Below are 12,683 nucleotides of genomic sequence, written 5' to 3' on the forward strand. Positions count from 1 at the left end.
AGCAGCCCGCTGACGTCCTAAGATAGAATGGAACGAATGCATCTACATATGCCATCTCGAATGAGAACTTCACCTTCTAGGGTTAGCATGTAAAAACATAAACATGTCTTATCTCATGTTGTATATATCTGTTACCATAATTTGCGTGCTTGAGCCTGTTTTCACCCAAAACAGTTTTGCATCTTTATTATTACTCAAATCAAAAGAAAATAATGCACTAGCGTAATTTTAAGTAAGATTCTCTTTGTATTCTGTCTTTTCTTTTGCTCTTTTTAGTTAAGGATTTTTATCAACCAGATCAGCATGCTATACAGAGTGCTTCTAATGAGCAATCTAATGAGTGCTTCTCATTAGTGTTGCATTGCTCTTTGTTTGTGTAACTGTAAGGCTTTTTCACCAATTTTGAAGACTATCTTGTGGTTACCCTGATGTGTATTTACTATGGTGATGTCAGATTTTTTCTGCAGTCTTTTTCAGAAAATGTCAGTGGTGGTGCACCACCATTAGCAGGCAGCCAGATTTAAAATAGCACACATGTTGCTTTAGTGGGGGCTTCGTAATAAATTTTGACCTCCTAATATTCTTAAACACTTACTCAGGTATCGGTATACAAGCATTTTTGTATTCTGTATAATGTAGTTGCCATGGCTGGTAATCTAACTTGCAACTTTGTCCTCAGCTACAGAACACCATAGCTTCTGAGGCACAGTAACAGGTGCACTTTAAATGTCGCTGGCAACATTCTGCCTCTTGGAAAGCCTCTCCTGGACTTTAGGAAGGAGCTTTTTTTGCCTTATGATAGCTATTGTAATCTGAAGGAATTTGCACTTTCACAGGTGTTACAGTTAACAGTGAGCGGCAGTGCTAATTATTTTGTCATTTGACTAAACATTGAGTTTTGCCTCACGTGTAAGCGGTATTTCAGTATTTCCTGTTTGGCTTAAACAAACAGTTACATTTTCTTGTATTAAAAGATGACTGGTACCTTGAGCTGCAGATAAAGAGAAGTTTTGCTAGTACCATTTTCTCATGTTTTCATGAGGTCACACTATTTTGCACACTGCCATGCACAGTTGGAGAGTGGGCGTAGTCCGTGCCTTGAGTTCTGCAGCTGGTGGGGCCAAGAGTTGCCATTGCCTGGATCTGAGACCTTAGGCCCCCCAGGGGCACTCTCTGTGCCTGATGAAACCCCTGCACTGCCACCTCTTGAAATCACACTTGCTGTCATCTGGAAGGTGAGCACTGCAGTTATCCGCAAAGAATTTGGTGGACTGAGGTCTTAGAGGTTTCTACCTGAGGCTTGCCACTAGTGCAGCTACGAAGGGCTGTATGTCTGTCCGTCCAGAAACATACAGGAACTTTATAGATATCAGTTTCGAAACTCCTTGCCTTACCAATGGGGCTCATCTGGCCCTCTGCTGCTCCAACCACTTTGGCACTGTGATTGAACTTTGTGCAATGAGTGCAAGCATTGTCTGCTAGAGTATAGAGCTCGGGGTTATGCTTTTGAATGAGGGTCATAGATTTATGACCCAGTTCAGGCTCACAACATTTGTTTAGATATAGTGAGTTTAACATGGAGACTAAACACTTGAGCTGTGTTTCACTAAAGGCTGCCTGCTGTGTAGGTATTCTCTCTGTGGAAAAGATAAATAGCAGCACTTGCTTTCAGTGCAGCAATTTTAATGCTTCATGTGGCTGAGTCGGCATTTATGCTCACACTCTATTATTTCTGCCTTGCAATGCACTCTGCCAATGCTGTTGACTCCTGCACTCTGGTGCACACAACACACTACACCTTGATCAATATAGCATGTGGCTTGCAGTACAAAAATATAAATGTGGTACATGCTGTACCGTCCGAGGCTGCAATAATCTGCTGCAAATACGCAGCCAAGGGATTGTATATTATAAAGATCCATTTAATGTTCAATTCTCTTTTTCTTTCGTCATTGGCTCTAACAAAGCCGTGCCGCCATTATTGCTAGGATCTGGCACTCAGCGCGACAAATAATAAGAATAGAAAGTGGAATAGATCGTTACAAATTATGACTACTGCTCAAGTTCTTGGGGATCGTTATGCTTATCAGCATTTTTTTCATGTGCCAGCAGAGAGCTGCTAGTCTCTGATTCAGTTCAACACCAATTACTGGACGCCAGCATAAAGAAATCCTTTTCTGTCATTTATACACTTCTGCTTTCATCCGGCGATAAGCATATATAAAATCAGAGGCTTGCAGCATTCTACCACTACACTCAACGAACACAAAGATATTTTATGTTACTACTGCAATGCAATAACGACTGCAAATATGGATCAGAATTGATAGCTGAATTGGAAAGAGCAGTCATCTTCCTGACGAAGATGTGACACAAAATCTTTCGCTGCCCTTTGGCTGTGCATAGGGGGCTCTTTCATTGGCTTACACAGTGGTTTCTAACAGCATAACCCCACCTTTCCTGGCAGCCAATGTTGGCCAATAAGGAAAGTTGTGATTATGAAGTAATGGATATACAGTGAAACCTTGATATAACGAACACTGGTGTAACCAATTATAGAATATAACAAAATAAATATAAAATCTGGTTGGCCATGCTTTATTTCAATGGAGTATTCTGCTGCTACAATGAAATAAAAGATGTGGCATCCAACTCAATATTAGTTATAGCGAAGCAAATTTTTTTTTGCAGGTGCCTTGAAATGTGTGTTCTGATAACAAAAATGTCAACTACAGTCACCGACCAATTTTTCAGACGCCCTATTTTACAGATTCGCATTTATTCGGACTTCCTTTTGGTGTCGTCACCTACCCCTAGCACTACAATAATAACTGAAATTTCTGGTGCCGCAAAACGTTCCAGGCGTGAACTGTGTGCTCAATGCCGCAAACATGGCGACCATGAACAAAGTTGGTGTCATGTCGACTGGCATCAAATGGCAACTTTGGTTGTCAACTCCCGATGAAATGGCGCTGGTTAGGCCTAATGTACTAAGCAGTGCGGCCGGCAGAGTGTCTGGTTACAAGCCATCCCAGGAAACTCGCCCTCAATATGTTCACACTTATAGACCTTACTATCGGCCATAGAGCATGAGATAAGGCGCACTGTCTAGAATGACAGCCATAGTAGCAGAGTATGCATCCACGTGCGGTCTCCTCTGTATCCTAAAAGTCTGGTGGTGGCAAAACTCAGTGATAGCAACTTGAAATTACACTGAACACGCATGCACATTACTGGCTGGTTAGACTGCAGTCGACAAGCCAATGTGCCAATCCTGCATGATAACACCAACCGCACGGATGTGTACTCGTGGCAATGCAGTGTGCACATGTATCGCATTTTTGCACATATTTGCTGCACCAAAAATTCCAAAAATTTAACAGTAAAGTCAGGGTGCAGACTATTAGCATATTAATTCACGGTGTGGCTTCACGGCAGCGCGAGCGGCACTGACGTGAAGCCATACCTCAAGGTAAAGTTCAATGCCATCTTGTTTTGTTACCTCATTGGGAACCCCACCATCGCATGTTGACACTCCCTCTCCCCATTTTCATGGTCGCCCATTCTCCTTTTCTTTCGCATTGCCATTTTGCGTTTTTCTTGTGTTAGCAATTAGCAAATAGGTCACTTGGCACCAGTCAACCAAAACTCAGATCACAAGAGCTACGCTCGGCGGCAGTCCTTCACAGAGTAGCAGAAGATTATCCACGTTGCCGAAGATGTTGGGACCAGGACTGCTTAGCAAAAATACGACATTAAATTTAGAGTCGTGCACCCACGTGACTGTTTTTATAAAGATTTGAGCATTGTGTGCTGTTATTTCTTCAGGCTATATATGCGGATTTCTTCTTTTTCTTTTTTGGGGTGTAGTAGTTGGGGTTGGGGGATATATGATGATGTGGGTTATATACGAAAAAATTCGGCGTTTATTGTTGCTCTTGTGTTTTGTGTCAGCATGGCAAAGCGCTGACGGGCCATCAGAATCTGCAGAAGACCTCTTGCTGGCCCATCAGAAGCACCCCGCTTGCGTTTCTTTTGCATAGACCTGATTGTAATATTTTCCCGTCTATATCTGCGTGTATGCTTATAACGAATGTCGGCTATAACGATGGTATTTTCTTGGCTGATACTGTTTTGTTATAATGAGGTTTGACTGTAACGAAGTGTGACACCCTTCAGATTACCCTTCAGCTTCATTGTAGCTAGGTGTTATCATACATTGTTGAGTAATGCATTACAGAAAGCCAGTGCACTTGAAGTGTTGCCTAACAAACACAGCAAATGAGATATCTTGCTACTTCATTACGGCCTTCATTTAATTCTTGTTAGAAAATTATGAGCAAGACTGGTCCTTGATGGTGGCCGAATACAATTATGATAGTTAAACCTCGATATAATGAAGTAGGTAAAATTGGCGATTTGCTTCGTTATATCGAAATATTGTATTGAAATTTAGCCATTTATGCAAATAAGTACAGTTGCCGATCGATTTTTCTTACGCAGAAAGGGGCTGCAGAATTTTTCAAATTATCGGGCAATTGAAAAACACAAATTTGATTTAGAAAGTAATTCATTTTGATGAATTTGGGAGTTGGCGACAAATGGTACGGTTTCATGCCACATCGACGATATCTTCACATCGGCGGTACCAATTAAGCGAAGCCATTCACTCCGCCCCTCCGGCTGATAGCGTCGCCTGCACTGAGACGACGCTATTGTGAAAAGCGTCAGCAGTGGGGAGCGAATGCTTTGTCTGCCTTTCACTCCAACGGGTCGCCAAAATGAGAGATTACGCAACCTCCAATACTAAATGTGAAGTAAGATAGCTTACATGATGCCATGCTGTCTTGGCACGCTCACTCTTTGCACACGCGGCACAGATTACCTCTAAAGCAGGGTGCGCGGCTGCGTATGTGCTCAGCCGCACTTACAGCCATGTGCAGCCACGGCTGAGACATGCGCCAACTTACCCGCTGCCCTTCGCGCGCGCTTGATCGCATTACCACGAGCGCGCTCCCCTCCTCCTCTTTCCCTTTGCTCGCGCGGGAAGGTGGAACTCGAGAAGCCACCTACTTTCTTGCCTGACCCTCGCACAAAGCACAAAGTGCGTGGGGTGCGATGGGAACTTATCCCACTTGGACTTTATACAGAACATGATGCAACTCCACTTCGGTGGTCGCTCTGCACGCTATTGGAGAGGTGTGTTTGCAAGCAGCCGCTTGTAATTCAGCCATTTGACCATCCGCGTCCATGGTAATATTCATTTATTGTCTCTGCATTCCTTTGAGGGCATAAGCGAAATTTCGTTGTATTGAAATCACGTACAAACGCACTTTGTTAAATTGAGGTTCTAATACATGGTGTTCTACGGACAGGAGGCTATGAAAAGTTAAATACTTCATTATATTGAGAATTTCATTATATTGAAGTTTAATATATCGAGGTCTAACTGTAATATAGTTTACATGTGGGCAAGACACTGCACATGTAAAGCTGACGGGATAAATGCTGTAACAAGCAGACTTTTCGTTGTACAGGCTTTTTAAACAGTGTGATTCATCTGATCTTTTCAGGCAGCTGTGGAGCAGGATGGATCAGTGCGTGTGGTCAGAGGCCAGCATCATGTGGTACTGCGGGAATTTCATACAGTGTACTCTTCCTTACTGGGCCACAAGGTTGTCTGAGTTTACATCTTACTTTGTTTTACTACCTTACAGTAACCTGTTGTGTATGGCTGCCAAATGTCCATGTTTAAAGAAGAGCATTTCTCTTTTGCAAAAACTGCCCTTTCACAGGTTGTATGAGTTTGTAAGTTGCATATATGGCAAAGAAGATCATTGCAGAGTTGTCCCAATTACAACGAAAACCTAGTCTTGCTAGTCTGATAGAACTCGCACGACATTTTGTTAAAACGATAGGGATATGGGATTATCAAATGTTTTTAACGTAAATCGAATGTAAAGCTTTAGGTATTGAATCAAATATCAAGTAATCAAATGCAGGTGCATTTATTTACCACTACATTCTATCTTAACATGTCAAAACATCTCTATTATTTTGACAAAATAAGACTAGTGAGATATTATAGTAAAGGCTGTTAATTTGATCCTCATTTATTTGAAAAGTTGAATAACTTGAAATTGCCATCTGGCCCTCTACCATATGCATTATTCTGTCGCATCAGACATTATTTTATTTGGAGGCATTTGGTCACAAGTTAATCATGTGATACTATGGAGTGCAACAGGGGCTGCACTCCAGAGTGCAGCTCCTGTTGGTGAGGAAAAAACGGTGATGAGGCAAAAACAGTGGTGCCATCCAAGTAAACAAAGCAACACATTGCATATCACTATGAACATTACTCAGAAAGGCAAGGTTGGCACCATTTATTTCTTTCCTCCAAGCTGGCATCATGGAGGAAGGAAAACAGCAAAGGCTCCAATAATCCCAGATACATTGCAAGAAGTGTGGCATCTTATGGTATAAATAGGTAGTGTCCAAAACACAGGCGACTATTCATCACCCATTGCTTCAGGTGCCTGCTGCCTCGTATCGTTGCCCTGATAAGCTAATACCAATGGATGTTTTGGCCTTGTCTCTTAACTATCCATGCCTTAGCCACTCCAAATTCAATTCTTTAAGATGACCTTGGCCTTTTCCACACATTTTAAGCTTGGGCACAGGGAGCTCAGCTCTGAGGACATCACGGTGAACCGAAAGTCAGTCCTTTGAGATCATGGTGGTTGTGCTGTTGCAACAGCAGAATGCCCGAGCCATTCCTACATTCATTTTCCTTTCCTTTTGATGGTATGACCATTTGGTTTCCATTGCTTTGAGGTTAGCCGTTGCTGGATGGCAGTGCGATGGGGATTCCATCTATTTCAGCAGCATCATCATTGCTAAGGCAGCTATTTGCTGTTTGTCATTGCTTCCTAGATTCGTGTACTTTTGGATGGAACAAGAATTTTTTATTTCTCTGTTTAGCTTTCATAGAGATATTAGTTCCACACTGCAGAAAAAGTCTTTATTGTTACTAAAAAATTATATAAAGCCAACAGACAACAACATGAAAGAAAGCATAGGGGAAGTTTAACAGTTCTCTTATATTGAAGCGAGATGATGAGGTTGGCTGGCTATCACAGTTTATTTACAAGCCGTTCCTAGTAAGCTGCTTGCCATCTTAACGTCCTCATCTTCCCTACTAATTTTTATGGTTGTGTCTCGTTACGCTTGCCCACCCCAACCAGAAAAACTGACCATCTCAGACAAGAGTGTGTTATAGAATGCCCAACGAGGGGTCTCGCAAACGAGAAATTATATGCCTTCAGCTGATTGGCATGAGCAGTGAAAGCACACCACAGAATCCATAACAGGTTCCTGGAAACAAAAGAAATTTGCTTCAGTAAGTGTGCATTCTTTTGTGGCAGAACTTGTCTGCAATTTGCTCTCCACGGCAGAGTAGCCTGGTTTCGTCTCAGGCGGCGCGACACAGCGGCAATGGTCCCCGTCCCTTGTGCCTTTCTGCAGCTGCACAGAGTTGCAACTGATCAGCCAGCTGCAGTCGAAGCAACAGGTCATGCGCACCAACCTTTCATGCAAGTCTTTGTTGTCCCTGGGCAAAGAGCTCGCTTTTTAGGGGGGCACAATGCAATGCGCAGCTTCTCTCTCTCATCCATCCGCAGAGGACTCGATCCTACGCGGCAGCGCAGATATAGGTCCGCAGAGGACTCGACTCATGTATCCCACCTCAATTCTTACCATCAACAGCTACCAGTGAAGCGTGGGCTTCATCTTTACACACGTACATAGTCATCATCATCACCTTTCTCTTCGTCATCTGGTTTGGTCTGGCATGCATGTATGTGTTTATATAGTATATATAAATCTTGGTGAGTGTCTCAGAGAAGAGTCGTGCAATGTGAAGGTATGTGTAGTAATTCCTATTTTCCTTAGGACATAGTAGGGGCCTTGGTATCGCGAGAAACACTTTGCACACTGCTTGGCCATCCGTGTGTGTTGGTGCATGAGAATTAAGTCCCCAACGTGGAAAAGAACTAGAAACTTGTCCTTTTTCATGTTTGTGGCATCTCTCTCTTGCTTCTGGAGTATGAGATCGCGTGTCTTCTCCCTGGCTGCTTGTAGTTTCACGATAAAGTCTTCATGTTTAGTTAATATGTGTCGCTGGGAACGAAGGCCAAGTTGTGGTTTACCAGAAAGAATGACCTTGCATCCGTAAACCAGTTGAAATGGTGTTTGTTTTTATGCGTTGCATATTGCAATCACTCAGTTCAGCCCTTGGGCGCGGCCGGGCAGCCACCATTGACCTTTAGCGCAACCACGTGACGTGACGTCACGACAGCCGGAGGAAAAGCTGGGCCCCAACTCGTGCGGCCGCAGCCACCACCTGACTCCCGCTCCTCCCGCTAGGGGCGCTGTGCCGGCGCTTGACGTCACGGAGGAAAACCTGGGCCCCAACTTGCGCGGTCGCGCGCGGCCGCAGCCACCACGTGACTCCCGCTCCTCCCGCTAAAAAGACCGCGCAATATGCAACACATTCTTGGCTTAACCAAGCTAAGCCTGGCCATTTTTGGTCTCCTGGAGGGACGTGTTCATAGTGAAAACAGCTACTCTAATGTACTCATTCCAGTCTGTGTGCTCGGAGTTCGTGTATGCGGCTGAGGAATCAGTAAGGGTATGCTTTGTGAGTTATGCAAGTCCATTTGTCTGGGGATGGCCTGAAGATGGAGATGGCCATACTGGTCATTAGTGTCCAAAGCACATGAGAACTCTTTGGACTTATAAGGTTTACCGAAATCGGTAATCGGGAGATGTAGAGTGCTGCGGCGGAAACCGTGATTACGTGCAGCTGTACTTGGCGTCTCTGCGTGTAGCGCGTAATTAGCCGCACAGCAAACTAGCCCTGGATGTAGTTGATAAAGTTGTTTCCATCCGTTTACTTTTACTCACTTGGTCGCATAGTCAGTTACCACGGCGATGTATCAATTTCCTCGCAAAGATTTCGTAAAGGGCCCCAGGTAGCCTATAACAACTTCAAATGTGGATGAAATGCAGAAGGTTAAATTTGCTTTAAGTACCTTGTTATTATTAAAGGATAGCACAGTCCCACTTATGTATTTTTCTTACTCATTGCATAGTGAGGGTCTAGACTGTGGGTTTCTAGTTACTTGCTCCTGAGATTGCATACCACTTGATGCCTGTGCTTTAATGAAAGTTTTTCACGTGTGGCTCCATGGCCATGAAGTGCATGTGCTAACACTCCCTGGGCTAGATTATGAAATTCTGTACACGAATACCAGAAAGTGGTCAAAGGAACAGCTATTGCCACAGTTCACTTGGTACCAAAGTGCACATGATATGTTCGTTTGGCTCCTACTTGCAACATTATTGTCTTTTCTTTCAGTTTCCTATCACTTACCACTTATTTACCATTTATTAATAATATGAAATTTATCACAGATTTTAATGTCATACATACTTCTACAGTTGCTTAAAGGGATACAGAATAAAAATCGAAGAATATAGAGAAAGCCCCACAATTGCATTCCTAAGACACGATTGCTATAGTATATAGTCATTATTCGGGTTATTTTTGAGCGGATGGCTTTATTTTTGACTGTCTATGAGCGGCCACCGCGTCACTCGCAAAGTGCTCCCAACAAGCCGGCGGATCTGACGTCACACCTACCCTCAGCAGCCGCGGAGCGAGCTGGCCGGCTGCGCAGTTTTGTATTCCTCGCGCTGCGCAGTGCAAAATGCAAAGTTCTAGTGAGAGCGATAGCATGAACGGAACTTATGACTCCGACTTGGATGAGCGGCCTACTGAACGACCACAAACGATAAATGCGTATGCCTACGATCCGTCCGCGTCGTCAAGCGAAATTGACGACGACCCGCCGCAGCAGTCCCCCTCCGCGGTGCTGAAAGAGTCTGGACCAGCAAAGTGGTGTTTACACTGTGCATTCCATGTACACGCGTTCGCCTCGAGAGATCAGGGGTGGCATCATAGGTGGAAACCAGATATAAACGCGGTTCCTGTGGCTCGGATAGCAAGCTCGCACCTGTCACGAATGAGTTAGCGAGACGAAAGGCGCACGCCTCATTGACAGTGTTGCATCCGTGGCGGTGCGCCCAGCGTGATTCACTCACGCAAACGCTTTGCCATGTTTGGCTTCAACAGAGCGAGGACGCTTGTGCCTCAGGCTATGCAATGTCAGGCGACATAAGGAATTTACTCTGCGTTCTGCGCAAAGCGGCTTGCTCCGCCCGCTTGGATGGGTAGCTGCTAGCGCGTAAAACATGAAAGCCACCAATGCACAATACAGGTGCCGTGAGTACACACTGTACAAAAAAAAAAGAACGTAGAAATCGTTGAAGATATTGACGCGTGTAGACCTCCCTGTACCTACGCCATCGGAGCAGGTGTGGCCGGCGGCGTGAGCATAACAGTCGCTGCCGACTCTCGCGCGGCAGGTGCTTGATGTTCGCAAGTAGCTGCTTTGAGAATAGATGCGATGAAGCAACGGGTGAGGATTGAAGCCAGGCATGTGCAGTGGCTGAAATGCGCCTCTGTAAGCAGGGAACGTCTTGTTATTCACGGAGTGAACGAGTACATGCGCAGCGGTTTCAGCATCCCGTTGTTTCATCGCAGCCGAGCACTCCTTCCCTTGGTGCACACGAGATGGCGCCACCAGTCTCATGTCGGCGAATTTTTTTTCGTCAGCCGTCGCTTCCGACGATGCGGATTTCGATTCATTCTGGCAGAATTGGCCAAACATCGGGCTCAGAACGTCGTACAAATGACAAATTATGGTCAAACGGCACCTGTGCGCAAAACTACAGCGTGAACAAGTACGCGAGAAAGACTACCGCTGCCTGCCGTTTTCACATGCGCACAGCAGACCCTCGGCATTTTGCAGCGTTGACACGGCTGCTCCACACATCAAACTACAAATCCACGAGATGAAAGACGAGGTTTTCGAACAGCTCACACGAGGAAGCGGTACGAATAGGACGGTCGTACAAGGAAAGCGCGTTGCTGCAAACGTCAACTCGCCCCTTCGCGCGCTCAGTGTGGACGATCGCTCGCAATGGGCCTCGAGGTGGGTAAGCGTGACGTGTATCCGGTTTTGCCAGAGCTTTCGGAGGAGGCCGGTAGGTGCTGTGATTTGAGAAATATTCACTAAAATAATTACTTTTCGCTCACTTCTCCTCAGAAAGAGTGTTGTTTTGGTCGCTCTCGGTGCGACAGCTATCACTGGAGACAGAAATCTCGGCGACAAATTTTTTATTCACTATCCCTTTAAAGATGGTTAATTTCCCTATGCTTTCCTTGGTTTCATTGTCTGTTGGCTTTGTATGGTTTTTACCAACCATACAAAGCTTACCCTCTCGTACCCTCTTGAATCCTTTATTTCTTTGTCATGGTATGCGTCAAACCTCAAATTAACAAAATTCGCATGTAACTAACTATTTTCCCGATCTTAGTTCCATTGGAAAACTTATTTTTTCATGATTTAACAAAGTAATTTCGTGACACAGTTTCGATTTAACAAAGTTGTCGCCCATTTGAGACATCTACTTGGTGCCTATATAGTTAGTAAATCTAGCAAAAAACTGTGGAAATGTTGCCGAAGGCAAATGTTATTTCAAGCGTACTTCCACATAAAAAGTTTGAGCCTAAAAAATGCCAACAAAGCGTGCGCGCTGGAGTGCAGAAGGCAGGAAGCACCGCTGCGCCATTTGTCATGTTGGTAAACAATTTGAGGAGGCTGCGGGGCTCGCGGTAGCTTGCAGCACTCGGAGAAACATGAGAGCTGACGATTTCTTCTGCGTCAGTGTAATGGGTGGGAGGGAGTGAATGTGCGGCAACATGATCAAGCGCACACACAAGGGGAGGGGGGAGAACGTGCGCCTATCTGCTCTCTCCCCATAGTGTGTGCGTCTCCTCCTTGCACGCCTGGCGGGCCATATCATGGAGGTAATTGGCAAGTGCAAAGAGCCAACCCAGATCGTTAGTGTCTTGATGCACATTGTGTTTAATATATGTTAAGAAGTTCATATATAGGTTGCCTAAAAGTAAATAATTCTTATTGAATGAATGGAAATGATTGAGTGGGTATTTTCTGTACCATGCATTAGCTTGAGAACTAGTGTCCTTGTGCAACAACTGTGGCCCTCCTGCAGCAGAATAATTCTGAGCAGTCTCCACTTGCATTGGTCTCTCTTTTGCTAGGCTCCAATAAATGGTTGTTATGCCTTATATTCGAACAGAAACGAATATTCGACAATTTCAAATAGTGAATTCTCCGATTGGATAGCAGAGACTATTAAATTCAAAGTTAGCTCAAATGTATCATTCTCAGCTGTTGGTGAAAGCTGAAAAAAAAAATGTGACGTGCTTTCTCTAACAGGCATTTTTTATTACTTGCATAGCCTTCAGACTTGAAGCCTGCAATTCCAGTTTACCCAGCTATTGGTTTGGTGGCACCGACATTTCAGTATGTGCGCTGTGCTCTAATACACCCTGTTCAAGTCAAGCATGACTTTGTCACCAACAGGTAAGCTTTTGTTAAACATGGCATGGCTGGAGATGAGCTCCTTTGCTTCCATTAGTTTCTATAGGAAGCAGTATATTTACATGAATACAATTTTTTTACTTCATG

The 12,683-nt window shown here is 44.4% G+C and overlaps 1 protein-coding gene across 1 annotated transcript in view; it reads left to right on the forward strand.

The window, feature by feature from the left end:
- l(3)76BDm (trafficking protein particle complex subunit 8 homolog l(3)76BDm) overlaps nt 1-12,683 on the forward strand; it is a 161,949-nt gene that overhangs the window by 136,255 nt on the left and 13,011 nt on the right. Inside the window, exons 23-25 of the mRNA XM_050191010.3 lie at nt 1,074-1,235; nt 5,574-5,675; nt 12,454-12,578. Of these exons, the coding sequence (XP_050046967.1) occupies nt 1,074-1,235; nt 5,574-5,675; nt 12,454-12,578 (389 nt within the window). The remainder of the gene's footprint in view (nt 1-1,073; nt 1,236-5,573; nt 5,676-12,453; nt 12,579-12,683) is intronic.

This window comes from Dermacentor andersoni, chromosome 1 (assembly GCF_023375885.2).
Source record: "Dermacentor andersoni chromosome 1, qqDerAnde1_hic_scaffold, whole genome shotgun sequence".
Lineage (NCBI taxonomy): Eukaryota > Metazoa > Arthropoda > Arachnida > Ixodida > Ixodidae > Dermacentor > Dermacentor andersoni.